The 16,499-nt window shown below is 46.7% G+C and overlaps 1 protein-coding gene and 1 non-coding gene across 3 annotated transcripts in view; both read left to right on the forward strand.

Moving 5' to 3' along the window:
* Positions 1-16,499, forward strand: part of LOC135906631 (uncharacterized) — a 42,272-nt gene that overhangs the window by 5,250 nt on the left and 20,523 nt on the right. For both annotated transcript variants that reach the window (XM_065438113.1, XM_065438114.1), the window contains exon 2: positions 7,144-7,345. In XM_065438113.1, coding sequence (XP_065294185.1) covers positions 7,144-7,345 — 202 coding nt within the window. The remainder of the gene's footprint in view (positions 1-7,143; positions 7,346-16,499) is intronic.
* Positions 15,785-15,974, forward strand: LOC135906694 (U2 spliceosomal RNA). The gene has a single exon (XR_010565806.1). It is a non-coding gene; the product is annotated as a U2 spliceosomal RNA (small nuclear RNA).

Consider the following 16,499-nt stretch of genomic DNA (forward strand, 5'->3'; position numbering starts at 1 on the left):
TGGTTGAGATGCAGTGAATTAATCTAAGACGGAGAGGCGGACGACGAGGTGTGTCGATTAACAGCAGCGTAGGATACTTGTGGGGTAAGAGTAGTGGATGAAGTACCGGAAAAGGGTGTCTCCGTATTAATAGCTGGATCAAAGTCCATGGCAGATGAATGGCTGCCTGGTTGGCATGCCTTAAGGCGGGCATGGGCTTATGGCTCTATATGGAGACTTCGAAAACGCGCGTGTTTTGCATGGATCCAAGGCATTTTGTGCGAAGCTCAAGTGACAAGTTCGAAAACGTGGTTCTTAATTACCTAAGCAAACAAAATCAGGAGCAGCAAAAACAAAATCGCGGTTATGGCACGTAAAACCCGTGAGTTTTTCTTCTACAGAAACGTTGTTACCGCAAAAGTAAAACAAAAATGATACTAATAACTGTTCTTCATCCGATTTGTCTGTTATTGCTCTCGATGCGACTATTTTATTGCAATTGCTCTATCTTATCTCTTTTTATTTATTGCACTGCATTAACGATTACTTTATTTTGTGCCTGCAGTACACATCGATGGCTTCCACCTTATAACCACATTGACAATGTTCTTCGTGGGCTTTAAATTTGTACATCAGAATCGTGCTTCCTTGTGGGCTCGGCAGCGTCGTTGCCGACAGCATGCCTTATCCACACTCAGTATTTCCGAGCCCAAGTTAGAATATGCGCGTTTAAAATTTCAGCTGCTTTTTCTTGCTGTTCACCTAATATATTTGTAAGCCTTTTTCTTTCTATACAAGTGCTATTTATTAATTCAGAACTGTTTCTACAAATCTGCATAGTTTTTTCCTGTTTTCAACATGTGTACACGAACGCTTTAAATCAAATGCCTTGCCGGAAATTTGTAACCAAGCCTTTGCGTCTGTGGGATTTTTCGTTTTTACAGTGAAGCTGTTAAGGGCTACTTTCCCCACTATCGTGTGTGCATGCAGAAAAAAATCCAGAAGATAGTGCAATGCCGGGCCGACCTGCGGGGGAGGTGAAGCAGGCGTTAAGCACTCCACATACGTGGGCCGATCCCGAAGATAGTGCAGTACCGGGCCAACCTGCGGCAGGGGTGACGCAGGCGTTAAGCACTCCCCATACGTGGGCCGATCCCGAAGATAGTGCAATACCGGGCTGACCTGCGGCAGGGGTGAAGCAGACGTTAAGCACTCCCCATACGTGGGCCGATCCCGAAGATAGTGCAGTACCGGGCCGACCTGCGGCACGGGTGAAGCAGGCGTTACGTACTCCCTATACGTGGGCCGATCCCGAAGAGAGTGCAGTACCGGGTCTACCTGCGGCGGGGGTGAAGCAGGAGTTATAAGCACTCCCCATACGTGGGCCGATCCCGAAGACAGTGCAATACCGGGCCGACCCGCGGCTAAAGTGCAGTTCACCATTAAGGGATCCACATACACAACTTCGCAGATCATCCTTCACAGATTGACAGGGCACTGAGTTTGTTTTTTTTTTTTAGCTGTAGAGTGCTGTTGATTTTTTCCCCCAACGTTTCATTGTCAGTGCAGCATTATTGTAATGTCTTTTGATGTATACCACCTAAGCAGTTACATCTTTAAGGCATGTGCAGTTCCTCCGGTGCGGGCCGGGCCCATTCATGCAGCCGTGGGCCCGGTTCGGGCTTAGTCATGAATAGGCCCGGTCCGGGCTTGGTCATGCCAGTGTGGGCCCGGCCTGGGCTTCAAACGGTGGGCGCGGGCTGTGCCCAGGCCAAGAAATCACGCCGGGTCGCCGTTAGGTCTTCCGGTCGACCAGGCGCTGTGACTCCACGAGCCGATCGAGATATGGCACCCGTGGTATGATGCCTTTTAAAGCGAAGCTTTCTTTGCCTCTTCGACTTTTCCGCTGCTGTTGCTGCTCTCGCTGTCTTGCACGGCGCGTCGAGACTCGGGAGGTGGTTCAGAGCGTGCATATGCATAGCAGTAGCGCGGCAGAAAGGCGACGCAAGAAACTCGTTTGGATCTTTCCATCGCGTCGTCACGACAGTGCCCTCTGGAGCTCCCGGGAGTCGCCGCAATACCACCTCTAATGCCGTAATTATCCGTGACCGCCCCGCACAGGCATCTCAGATGCTGTAGCAATTACCTTTCGACTAATATGCAACGGTCCTGAGGGGAGGTAGATAGAATGGTAGATAGGAGGTAGGGATCGAGAGGGGCACAGAATGGGTCGAACTGACGCCGTCACGCAACGAGTGAATAAAGCTTTGCCACTCATCACTCGCATACTTACAGGGGGTGGGGGGCAAAAGGCGACGTAAGAAGGCAAGGAAACGCTACTACTATAGACACGGCAGCAGTTGCGGACAAACTCGATAAATTTAAATTCAAGGTACGATATACGGTACGTTTCTACTATTTCTGAAAAATGATCCCCGTGCAAGCTGATAACTGACGTAGGGCGTGCGGACGCAAAGCCGCATTAAAACACCGCAGGGTCTAGATGACACAGCGGAAGCGACCTCCCATAAAGTAAACACTTCTGTACACGCCGCGGTAGTTGTGTGGCAATGGCGTTGCTAGAGGTCGCGGTTTCGATACCGACCGCAGCAGTCGCACTTCGACGGGGGCGAAATGCAAAAACGCTCGTGTATTCAGATTTAGGTGCACGTTCAAGAGTTCCAGGTGATCAAAAATAAAATGGAGTCCGCCACTGCCCTGTGCCTCATACTGAGATTGTGGGCTTGACACGTTAAGCCCCATAACTAATTTGTATCACTTCTGCCACGGTGGATTGTGCAGTGTGAGGCAGTGACAGGGCTAACCTTTTTGCAGGCTATGAGCAATGACACACAACAGCGCCTCAAGCGACCACATCTCACTGTGTTCCGTGTACTACGTAGACAAACACAAGCAGTGGCGTAGCCAGAAATTTCGTCCGGGGGGGGAGGGGGGGGGGCCTCACGTTGCAGCTCGGCCTCTTCCTTATAGAATTCGTCGAGAGATCAAATACATGAATAATAACTACATTGCCATTTCGAAAGATTCTGCAAACGAGTTCTTGAATGCTATGCACTGTCAAGACAAGTATAATAGGTATTTTTTCGTAAAAGAATGTACTCTTATGTCTCAAAAATTGTGCGCCAAATAACCGATATCAATGCTTTCATCTTTTCTGTCTATTTAATAAGTAAAGAAAATATCACATGAACTGTAGAACTATATCAGTTCGAAACCAGCAAAGTAGTGCTTGTCGCTGATATGAAAAATGCAAAGTCCATGAAATGAAGAAGTTGAGGACACAAATTTTAATGAAACATTGTCATTCAAGAACCTTGTTTGCATTTTTGTACATATACAACGGCCAAGGAAAAATCTCAATGACGCTGTCCTTTGTTCCAATGTATTGCGCAGGAGCAGCTGTCACCGGTCGTGTACTGTGAGTAATTGCACCGAAATTATAGTCGCAACAGAGAGCACATATAAAAAGCAGTTCTGTAAAATATACGAGCGCGAGTCAAATTAAAGTCAGCCAATGCGAATATATGACAAACGGGGTACTTCATTTAAAGGTAGTCTCCATGAGCAATTTAAACATTTGTCCCACTGACTAACGAGTCGCGCGCTATGTCCGTCTCATATAACTCCTTGGGTTGCTGCTTCAAAAACTCTGTAACTGCCTCTTTCACGTCATCGCGCGACGCGAATCTGGTTCCCTTGAGCTGTTTTTTTCAATTGCCCCAGAGTTTGGAAGTCGCAAGGCGACAGGTTTGGGCTGTATGGCGGATGCTGCAGCGTTTCCCACTTGAACTTTGCCAGTTTTGTATTAACCACATCAAGGACGTGGGGACAAGCATTGTCGTGGAGCAAGATGACCCCATTCGTCAATTTTCCATGTCGTTTGTTCTTGTTAGCGCCACACAGCCGATCCAGCGTTTTGCAATATTGCAAACGGCTGATAGTCTCTTCAGGTTTAGCAAATTCGATTAGTAATGGCCCCTGACGATCCAAAAAAAAGTCAATAACACCTTTCCGGTGGAAATGACGGCCTTTGCTTTCTTTGTGGTTGGTGAATTTCAGTGTTTCCACTGTAAGCTTTGCCGTCGTGTTTCAGGCTCGTAATAGTGGTGCCATGATTCGCCCCCGGTCACAATTGCAGAAAAGAAGTCGTCGCCCTCATTGTGATACCGGATCCGATGAGTCAAGACAGCGCCGAACCTCTCCGTCTTCTGGCGGTGGTTCAAAATCTTCGGCATCCATTGCGCACACAAGAGCTGATAACCGAGATATTCATGAATTATGGTGTGAACCGAACCGTGACTGATATTCACATGTTCTATCAGTTCATCGATGCTTATCTTCCGTTCTTGTCTAATCAGCTCATCAACCTTTGCATTTGTGTTGGGGATGATAGCACGGTGAGTTTGGTCCAGTTTTGGATCGTCTTTGCAACTTTCACGTCCTTCTTTGAACAGTTTGCCCCAACGTTTCAAAGTGGCCAATGATATGCTATGTTCAACGTACACGGCAGCCATACGGCGACTAATTTCTTTTTGGGAAACACCTTTCTACAGCTGTCAAAAACCTCACGACACCACGCTGTTCAACTTTTGGAGCGTTCATTATGTCACAGAACCATGTTCAACGCAGTGTACGAGAGCATTAAACATTTATCCTCGCATCTGTGTGTCACTTTTGTAAATGAGAGATCCCTGTGTGCTACGCGCATGCCTCGCAGATAATGAACCAAACCATTATTGCGCGGGGTGGGTTGGCTCACTTTCATTTGACTCGCCCTCGTACATTAGAAATGCGACAATACAATGAAATATACAAATGCGAAGATACAGCTTGATAAAGGGCAAGAAATTGTCACTGGAAGCAAGGTTCACTGCACGTATTCAGAAAACCTCTCAACAAGATATTTAAATATACGTAAAATTCTCCAATATATCTAAGTATCTAAGAAAAAGTCACTGTATATAATGCGTCAAGCAAGGCAAATAAACGTGTTGCGCGATGACAGATTGACAGGTCACAGAATCCTAAGGCCCACCGCACCTCCCTACACTTCCCCCGATGTATCGCCCGCGGGGCGCTTCCTCACCGCTTTGCTCCCTTGCGCATAGAAGACCCAGCCACCATCTTCGCCCCCCTCTCCCTACGCTTTCACTCGCACTTGCAGCATGCGGCGCGGGTTCACAATGGTATCGCTCTTGGACTTCATACGGAACATGCGGGAGACGGCGACGGCAGGAATGCGCCCGAAGTGTCCATGTAATTGCTATCGCAACAATATAATAAGGGTATCCGGCAATTTAAGCTCCCCGTGGCCCATTACTTTCCGCAAAAGAAGTAACAAAATAGAACTTTCACCATGCGACAATTCGCTGCGCCACAACGGTGTCTTTTGTGGGGCCGGGGCACCGAAATGAAAAAACCCGAAGGAAAGCATGTTAGCCACAATCGAATGCCTACTTTGAGCAGCTAATGTGGATATCGAAGGAATGTCGGAAAAAACGTGAGATGCTTGTTCCACAGGGAACAGCGTCAGGTAGGATACCGAGCAGTACGCATACTGCTCGGTATCCTACACCTCCAAGAAAAAACTTTTCGGAGAGGTTTCGCTCAAGCGAACGTATTGCACTCCGTCGAGTCCCCGCAGGGAAGGCGGTGAGCGACCATGCATTGTTTCTTTTTCTCGTCCAGCTGTTGGCCAGAAAGCGTCCAAAACTCTGCCAGGCAAAACTCCACGCGGCCAGCGAAACACGAACGCACACCGAAGTGCGCCGCGCGGTGGTCGGGGCAACTCGAGAAAAACGCATGCGCTCTGGCTGGCCCTGGCAGCCTGCGGGTAGCGAGAACAAGAAAACTGAAGAGGCTCAATGTGTCCCCTCGACTAAAAGTCAAAGTAGAAAAATAAGTAAGAACGTAGGTGCCTTTGCTGGCTTTAGTGTCTTGACATGGATGCTTTGGCGCAGGTGAAAAAAAAATTTTTTTGATATTCATTTCTATGTCATGACGGCACAAATAAGCCACCACAACGCTTCGTCTTACAGGACCTCGCTGCGTGCTTTGTCAACTTGTGTGATAGTGTGCTGATTTAGCTTGTTTCGTTGTATAGTCCTTTGTACGACTTCAGAAAAGTTGATGCACCTTTGGCGTTAAATGTTTATACAAACATTAAACCCAGAAAGTTCCGAAATTGAATATCTAAACCAAAACGTCAGTGCACCTTTCGCATAAAAAGATTATGAGAACTTTTATATTACGTGGTTTTGCGCACCGAAACCATGATTTGATTATGTGGCGCGCCGTAGTGGGGGGCTCCGAAAATTTCGACCACCTGGTGTTCTTTAACATGCACCTAAATCTAAGTATACGGGTGTTTTCGCATTTCGCCCCCGTCAGAATGCGGCTGCCGTAGCCGGGATTCGATCCCACGACCTCGTGCTTAGCAGCCCAACACCATAGCCACTAAGCAACCGCGGCGGGTCGATGTGAAGTTTATACCCATAAAGTTTCAGAATTGAAATCCATGCGCTCCGTAGATTCCGCGGCCTCCGCGAGATGCCGCAACGAGCCCGCTCGCCATCAAAACACCAATAAAACTTCGTGCTCGGATGGGGCTCCAGGTGCATGGGCGTTGCCGCAATATCCAGCCCGAGTTCGCAATGTTTGCGCCGAAATGTGTTTTCGAGCGCGATAAAGGCATTCTTGACAGAATCCAGAATGATTTCCGGCGCCGGGGGTTGTGTTGGTCGGCGGTGCATGACAGCACGAAACAGTTTCGGGGCGAGGGGGGCTGAAGCCTCGTAAGCCTCCCCCCCCCCCCGGCTACACCCCTGAACACAAGTGGTGCACGCATGAACCTTTAACATCAGCTCACCACTCTAGAACTATATTATTGCATTAAACGATGATGAACTTGAACATTCGCCGTAAGCATCACCTCCTATTACCGTCAATCAACGCAAACGGAAAACTTCGTTTACATCGATTCCCGCAGTCCTTTGGATCGACATAATTTCTCTGTGTTCAACAACCGCGAATCAATTGTAGCGGCCTCGACGAGTTGTGGCGAGTGTGCGCCACTCCCTTTCGCATGGTGCCGGCGGTAGCGCGCAGCGGTTGATCTTGATATGTCGGCACTGTGGTTTGCAGGGACATTCTCGAGAGAGAGAGACTCCCACCCCGTCTCGCCCCGCGACGGAGACGGTTCATTCGTTTCTTGCTGCCCCGCCTGTACAACCGCCGCTATGGCCAGGACCTGGAGTGGATTGACCAGGAGGAGGGCACTTTCCGCATCCGCTGGAGTCAGGACCAAGGAATTTCTCAGAGGGACCCTCCTGTACAGTTCTTTAAGGTGAGCGCACGATCGGCTGGGCACCACTGTGCCTTAAGTGGAATATATCGGGCGCGCCAACTAAAGCGGAGCAAACTAAAAATCTTCGGTGCGGATGCCTGCAACATCATGCAGAAGCCTCCAGAATTTTGGGTTATTGTTGAGTATTTTGGTACTGATTAGATAACACATATTTAAATTAACTTTACGGTCACAATGTCAATAAATAATTTGTAGAGCACATTTTAAAACACTGCATGCACAGAGGAATTATTTTAATTGCCGAAAAATTTGCTACACCAAAGGTAACGCGTCGCAAACAGTTCAAAGCAATATATGTTTTCAAATGTGCTCTACACACTTTGTTACAACATTGTGGCCATAAAGTTGAAAATCAATATTTTATATTGATGTTCACTACTAATTACACAATTAGAAGACAAAAAATATTGGCAGCTTTTTGAGACGCTCATAGAGCAACATATATATAGGTAATTTCGTCCAAACGGAAGGCCTCAATTCATATTTAAGCTTGCTCCCAGTTAAGTGGGATACACGGCATGCATATGTTGTATGCCCCATGCTAGGGCAAGCGCATACTGTGCCTGCTGTGGCTCAATTCCATAATGTGTTTCAAAGCTGGGCCCTGTATTTTTGTCTAGTTTTGTGACATCTGGGCGCCCTAATCGCAAGATAACTCGCAAAAACTCGTGTTATAACCTCTGTCGATTGTGCATAGCTAAACGGCCTATTTAGGCAATATAACCAGTCATACTTCCAGCTAGGGGAAGGCGAAGCTAAGGCGAAGCTCTCAGCAACAAAGAACATTTATTAAGCTGGAATTCGATACAAACACGGTTTAAACAACACTTCCGAATCTAAATCTAATTAAGGCACAAAACATGGCCAAATGGTTGCCGGTGGCCGCTAACGGCGCACCGCGACAGAGAACAAAACCCACCAGAAAGAGGCCGCCCATCCTTCGACCAACGCCTGCCGTCGCGCACCCCCGCAGCAGAGGAAATGGAAACAGAACAACAGACGGGGGCCCGATCGGGCGGTGCTGCCTCGGGACATCGAAACGACGGAAGAGTGCGTGCACCCGCCGAGGCTGGGACCCCGATGAGCCGAAGTGACCATTGGCCGGCGGCGGACAAAGGGAACGCCGCTGGCAGAGAGGAACACGTGCGCACCTTCTGACGCCCCGATGTGCTCTCCTCAGGTTCTGTCTTGCGCGCGCATACCTGGAGTGCACGCAAGCAGGACCCGAATCCCGTCGAAAGTCGGCCATTGGGTGAAGCCCGTTCCCATTCCCGTGGGCGGGATTGCAGCCGAGTGACAGTGTTTTATGACCCGCCGCCATCCCGTCCAGACAGGGAGGAGAGGGACACGGAGCTGCCGGAAACGCAACGCAATGGCGTCGCAAAACCACCGTGAGCGCCCGAAACTCCACAACTCATAAACATTTTTTTCATGTATTCAAGTCGACTCGAAGGGATCTCAAGCAAATAATATAACCCTCAAGTGGTCAGTTGAAATAAGTACGCACAGTAAAGTTAATATGTCAATGAAAAAGTAATACAGTAGACTTCCGCTAATTCTGCTCCGGTTAATCTGATCTTTCGGTTAATTCGATCGCGACTGAAGGTTCCGGTTTGCGCCCATGGATTTCTATGGGCCTAAACTTTCGTTATTTCCATCCTAACATTGGCCTTTGCCGGATAATTCGAACTTGACTAGTGAGCACGCACGCGCCTGAACGCTATAGAGACCCCGATAGCGGCCCCCTGTCGCCGAAAATGCCTACTTTGGGCCTGCCTCAATCGCAGCTCACAATGTCTGATCGCGGCAATTACCTGACTCTTGTGCCGAAAATTGCTTGCACGGTGCAATCGGTCACAAAACCAAAATCACCTTCTTAGCAACCACATGCTTTACCGCATAACCCGGGTGTACTGCGGCGGAGCCGACTTTAACAACAAAATAAGTGTGTGGCAAAGCTGACTTTAGGGACAACCCCCCCGCCATTGTGCAACTATATTTCTTCCTAAAAACAATCTGGTGCACGTTAGATTTCTTCTTCCTTTCGGAGCTATAAGACCTTTCTGCGACCTTGCAGCCTGCCCGTATGCAAATATTAAGACCTAGACAGCTTAAAGTTGGCTATATCAAGAGTTGTGGGAATTCAAACTAACGTAGGAATGTCATTTATATGTTAGTTTTCTACTTTGAACACATAGAAAATGGGTGTGCATTTGATTTGGAGGCGTGTTAGAATAGGGCAAATGCTACCACGTGAATCAGCAGTGTGTTTTGGCACCTTATTCTGCATCTCCTTTGATTCAACTCACCAGGCAGTTAGAGCAATTTCGCCTGTGCCGTCAGGATCGAATTAACAGTAGCCAATTAAATTTTACAGCGAAGCTGTCTATGGCTAGGGTTCTGTCAAATTTTCATCTGTGCGAGCAAAAACGCTCATTATCAGCAATTTCTCGGGCCACTGCTCGCACGTCCGTCATCGACGTCTTCCACAGCTGCCTGCAGTGGCATAGCCAGAAAAATTTATTTCTATTTCGGGTGGGGGGGAGTTCTCTGCCGCCATCTACCCCTCCTTCATCTCTCTCTCTCTTCTCTCTCTCTCTCTCTCTCTCTCTCTATATATATATATATATATATATATATATATATATATATATATATATATATATATATATGTATGTGGAGATTGTACACCACACAAAGATGAACTCCTAGCACTCCCCTGACAAGAATACTTTACCATCAAGGATGCACGTCGTTGCCGAAACAGCACTTTGTGTAACTTCTGACAAAGGTTTTTCATTGCTAAGGCGTGCAGCCACTTCGCATGAAATCATGCTGTCATCGTAATGCTTTTTTAAAAATGATTATAGTAAAAAAAAGAAATTTAATTTACGAATTGATGCATCTGTATAATGTATGTTGATGACCTAGCTGGTACATGACTTGGAAAAACGAACCGCACCAAAAATGGGGCCAAACAAAAACAAGACAGCACACTATCATGTGTCTTGTTTGCAGCCCAGACTTCTTTCAGTCCAGGTAACAGTAGAGATAACCATTGTTTTCGAGTCAGATCTTCTAGTGAGTAGTACAGCCATGGTTAAGTATGGAAGAGGGCGCGCGCACTATTTTGTAAGTCACCTATCACACAATCGCGCTTTGAGTGTTGTGGGCATGCCATATTATTCTAGATTTAAACATGCACAAACAGAGCCTTGCGCTAGAACTTCGATCATATTATGCATGTTTCACTCACTTTTGGTGACCTGCTGTCCGAGTTATTTGAAGAGATGTTTGGAAGTAACTTGCGATCATGGTATCATCACGCAACGCGCATTGTTATTTGATCACACTCGGGAATTGATGAGGCAGACAGTCCGAAGCAGGACTTCTTCCTGTATAGAAGTCTTTGTGAAAATTACAGCATCCGTAGTTCGCAGTAAAATGAGGGCCAGTAGCTTCGAGAGATTTGAAATTGTTGTGTCTCCTGACACCCATGTATTCTGAAAATTGCCGAGACGTTCAGTTAAGATGGGCTCTTCGCAGCAATCAGCACGTGTTATGACGGTGTAGGTGAGCCTTAGTGAGGCGACTGGCCACAGCCGTCTGGTGTTGAGCGGCGGGGCTGTGACGAGACGCTCTCCCTATGTCCATAATTATCTTCCAACATTGTTCTTGATGCCTTTTATGTACAATTTACCCCCCCCCCCCCTGTACCCTGCTCGTATCCATCACCTCACTCCCCTCCTTAAAATTCTTTTCCATTAGTGTCTGTACATTCATCAACATTCACTGGGTAGTTGAATAGTGCGGTGGCCCCTAATATTCCTATATTTCTGTTTCTGTGTGAACTTTGAGGCCATTCACCTATCTGCCTTCCCACCTGTTTGTTGTGGCGATTTCTTAGCTTCCCTGGCCCAGCGCTCCTGTCCTTGATATATTTTGCTGTGCGCAAATCAGCACTCTGTAGGTCTTTCTTTCTTGTCCTGTTTTTTGCCCTGTTTTCATTCTTAACAGCATGTGCAAACTAGCCTGATCAGCAAGCTTTTCTCAAGTTTATTAACATAATGAAAGTCAGAGACAAGGGAAAGAAAAGGGGGTGGGGGTTCCTTACTATGTGTTTCCTAGACAAGCAAGTTGCAATATTTTCGGGATGCTTTTCTTCCACGCAACATGATCAAAGATATGCTCAAGTACTAGAAATAAGAAGTTCTTTGACAACACGAAGGCCTGACGGGGAGCAACTGTGCCCCCAAGTTTTATGCATGCGCTCGTCCAATCTTTACCTGTATGTGGAAATTTTAGCACTGATACCCCCTCAGCAGTTATTGTAAACACGATCCGGAATGAGGTATAGGGGCGCCATGAGTGAGACTACATTGTTCTGTGCATGGGAAAGGGATCGCCCCCATGAGCCCCCCCCCTGGCATGTCGAAAATGTTTTATGGGAGTGACCATTCCCAAGTTTGCTTAAGTTTAAGCACCATACCATTATAACTGGGAGCTTACCTCTGTCATTGAAAAGACAAGTGTACAATCATTGCATTCTGCCGGTGCTAACATATGGGGCAGAAACTTGGAGGTGAAAAAAGAAGGTCAAAAACAAGTTACGGACCATACAAAGAGCGGTGGAACAAGAAACATTAGGAATTGAGTTAGGCAAGAGTCACGAGACAAGAAGAGAGCGCTGTGGATCAGAAAGCAAACGGGAATAGCCAATATTCTAGTTGACATCCTGAAGAAAAAATTCAGTGCCATTCCACTCTGTGAAGGAGGATGACCAGCGGAGCTGTGTATACGTATGTGGTGATTGACTCTATTGATGTAATGTATGGTGGTTACTATATTGATTGAATAAAGACACATGCACATGACTTCATGATTTTCTACAGTCTTTATTTTTCACAAGGCCTCTTCTATGGTTGGGCTTGGAGAGTAACTGACGCTTGATATGTGCATCAATGGCACTGTCGTCACTGATGTTCCGGGGCAGGCATCGGACCTCTTGTACATCGATGGGGACATGAATGACCTGCCTCTTAATGGCGAACTGTTCATTGCATGCGCCAAGCACTGTATGCACATAAATGGAAGGTGAGGCGCGACTAGTTGCTCCTCCACAATGTTGAGCCTCGGATGATGAGGCACCGGGGGTATACATACCCGTGTATTGTTGCAAAATGTGGCACGACACCTTTTACTAACGAATCCCGGCACATCGAACAGACACGCACCTCAACGCACTCCAAGGGCGCACACTGCTTCACCGTAGCCAAGGTGATCGTGCGTACTAATTGTAGCCATGTCGTCCCTGCAAACTTCTTAATCTCATCCGCCCCCCTAACTTTCTGCCGCCCCCTGCTACGTTTCCCTTCCCTTGGAATCCAGTCCGTAACCCTTAATGACCATCGGTTATATTCCCACCTCATTACATGTCCTGCCCATGCCCATTTCTTTTTCTTGATTTCAACTAAGATGTCATTAACTCGCATTTGTTCCCCCACCCAATCTGCTCTTTTCTTATCCCTTAATGTTACACCTATCATTCTTCTTTCCATAGCTCGTTGCGTCGTCCTTAATTTAAGTAGAACCCTTTTCGTAAGCCTCCAGGTTTCTGCCCCATAGGGGAGTACTGGTGAGACACAGCTATTATACACTTTTCTCTTGAGGGATAATGACGACCTCCTGTTCATGATCTGAAAATGCCTGCCAAGCGCACCCCAGCCCATTCTTTTTCTTCTGATTATTTCAGTCTCATGATCCGGATCCGCGGTCAGTACCTGTCCTAAGTAGATGTATTCCCTTACCACTTCCAGTGCCTCGCTACCTATCGTAAACTGCTGTTCTCTTCCGAGACTGTTAAACATTACTTTAGTTTTCTGCAGATTAATTTTTAGACCCACCCTTTTGCTTTGCCTCTCCAGGTCAGTGAACATGCATTGCAATTGGTCCCCTAAGTTACTAAGCAAGGCAATATCATCAGCGAATCGCAAGTTACTAGTGTATATATTCTCCATTAACTCTTATCCCCAATCCTTCACAATCCAGGTCTCTGAATACCTCCTGTAAACACGCTGTGAATAGTATTGGAGAGATCGTATCTCCCTACCCGACGCCTTTCTTTATTGGGATTTTGTTGCTTTTTTTATCGAGGACTACGGTGGCTGTGGAATCGCTAGAGATATCTTTCAGTATTTTTACATAAGGCTCGTCTACACCCTGATTCCGCAAGGCCTCCATGACGGCTGAGGTTTCGACTGCATCAAACGCTTTCTCGTAATCAATGAAAGCTGTATATAAGGGTTGATTATATTCCGCACATTTCTCCATCACCTGATTGATAGTGTGAATATGGTCTATTGTTGAGTAGCCTTTATGGAATCCTGCCTGATCCTGATCCTGCCTGATTACCTTAGTAAATGCTTTGTAAGCAACGGACAGTAAGCTGATCGGTCTATAATTTTTCAAGTCATTGGTGTCCCCTTAAATTTCTTATGGATTAGGATTATGTTAGCGTTCTTCCAAGATTCCGGTACGCTCGAAGTCATGAGGCATTGCATATAAAGGGTGGCCAGTTTTTCTAGAACAATCTGCCCACCATCCTTCAACAAATCTGCTGTTACCTGATCCTCCCCAGCTGCCTTCCCCCTTTGCATAGCTCCCAAGGCTTTGTTTATTTCTTCCGGCATTACTTGTGTAATTTCAATTTCCTCTAGACTATCCTCTCTTCCATTATCGTCCTTGGTGCCACTGGTACTGTATAAATCTCTATAGAACTCCTCAGCCACTTGAACTATATCATGCATATTAGTAATGATATTGCCGGCTTTATCTCTTAACGCATACATCTGATTCTTGCCAATTCCTAGTTTCTTCTTCACTGCTTTTAGGCTTCCTCCGTTCCGGAGAGCATGTTCAATTCTCTCCATATTATACTTCCTTATGTCAGCTGTCTTACACTTGTTGATTAACTTGGAAAGTTCTGCCATTTCTATTCTAGCTGTAGTGTTAGAGGACTTCACACATTGACGTTTCTTGATCGGATCTTTCGTCTCCTGCGGTAGCTTACTGGCATCCTGTCTAACGGAGTTAACACCGACTTCTATTGCACATCCCTTAATGATGCCCATGAAATTGTCGTTCGTATCTTCAACACTAAGGTCCTCTTCCTGAGTTAAAGCCGAATACTTGTTCCGCTTGATCCGGAATTTCTCTATTTTCCCTCTTACTGCTAACTCATTGATCAGCTTCTTATGTACCAGTTTGTTCCGTTCCCTCCTCAAGTCTAGCCTAATTCGAGTTCTTACCATCCTATGGTCACTGCAGCGCACCATGCCGAGCACGTTCACATCTTGTATGATGTCAGGGTTAGCGCAGAGTATAAGGTCTATTTCATTTCTAGTCTCGCCATTCGGGCTCCTCCACGTCCACTTTCGGCTATCCCGCTTGCGGAAGAAGGTATTCATTATCTGCATATTATTCTGTTCTGCAAAGTCTACTAATAGCTCTCCCCTGCTATTCCTAGAGCCTATGCCATATTCCCCCACTGACTTGTCTTCAGCCTGCTTCTTGCCTACCTCAGCATTGAAGTCGCCCATCAGTATAGTGTATTTTGTTTTGACTTTAACCATCGCCGATTCCAAGTCTTCATAGACGCTTTCGACTTCCTGGTCATCATGACTGGATGTAGGGGCGTAGACCTGTACGACCTTCAATTTGTACCTCTTATTAAGTTTCACAATAAGACAGCTGCCACCCTCTCGTTAATGCTATAGAATTCCTGTATGTTACCAGCTATATCCTTATTAATCAGGAGTCCGACTCCTTGTTCTCGTCTCTCGGCTAAGCCTCGGTAGCACAGGACCTGCCCACTTTTCTGCACTGTATATGCTTCTTTTGTCCTCCTAACTTCACTGTGCCCTATTATATCCCATTTACTACCCTCAAATTTCTCCAATAGCACTGCTAGACTCGCCTCACTAGATAATGTTACCTGCCATGGTTGCTCAGTGGCTATGGTGTTGGGCTGCTGAGCACGAGGTCGCGGGATCGAATCCCGGCCACGGCGGCTGCATTTCGATGGGGGCGAAATGCGAAAACACCCGTGTACTTAGATTTAGGTGCACATTAAACATTCCCGTGGTCGAAATTTCCGGAGTCCTCCACTACGGCATGCCTAATAATCAGAAAGTGGTTTTGGCGCGTGATGCCCCATAATTCAATTAAATTTTTAACTAGATAACATTCTAGCGTTAAACGTTGCCAGGTTCAGATTCCAATGACGGCCTGTCCGGAACTAGGAATTCTTAGCACCCTCTGCTGCATCACAGGTCTGACCACCGCTGTGGTCAGTTGCTTCACAGCTGCTGGGGACTGAGGGGCCGGGGTTTGATTGTTGTATTCATATAGGAGGTATTCATATATAGACATGGCCAACACGGGTCAAAGTGCAGTATCTGTTCTTATCAGCTTAATATCTGATACAGGTTGTATTTGGACGCGAGATATTATACCTATTTTTGCAAGTTGGCGGAGTGCTTGAAGCCTGCGTTACCTCCGCCGCAAGTGGGCCTGGTATTGTGCTATCTTATGGATCGGCCCACGGGTTTTGGTGTGTGGACATCGGTCTGCTGGAAACTAGCCAAATACAGCTTCGCTGTAAAAATGGAACTGGACTGACTATGTAATGTATATGGAAGTTGACTGGTGGACCATAAGAATTAACAGAATGGGCGCGGAGGAAATGAAAATGCAGTCGAGGACGGCAGAAAATTAGGTGGGGTGATGAAATTAGGAAATTTGCAGATGCAAGTTGGAATCAGCTAGTGAAGCCAGGGGCAATTGTAAATTGCCGGCAGAGAAGGCCTTTGTAGACATAAAAATAGGCTGATGATGTTGATGTGCAATCATTAAAAACAGTTGGGACTAGCATGCATATGTGCCAACCTGTGAACTTTGCAATTCGTAAAATCCTGCAGAATGCGCGGGGCCTGGGGAGAGAAAGTGGGGAGATAACACACATTTTTTTTTTTAAGCTTTCCCTGAGCACACCTCTTTTCATAGATACATACATACTTGATCAAGTAACAAGGATTTCACTTTAGACGCAGCACCCTGGGCAGCAGCAAACTTG

This window comes from Dermacentor albipictus, chromosome 1, assembly GCF_038994185.2.
Source record: "Dermacentor albipictus isolate Rhodes 1998 colony chromosome 1, USDA_Dalb.pri_finalv2, whole genome shotgun sequence".
Taxonomy (NCBI): domain Eukaryota; kingdom Metazoa; phylum Arthropoda; class Arachnida; order Ixodida; family Ixodidae; genus Dermacentor; species Dermacentor albipictus.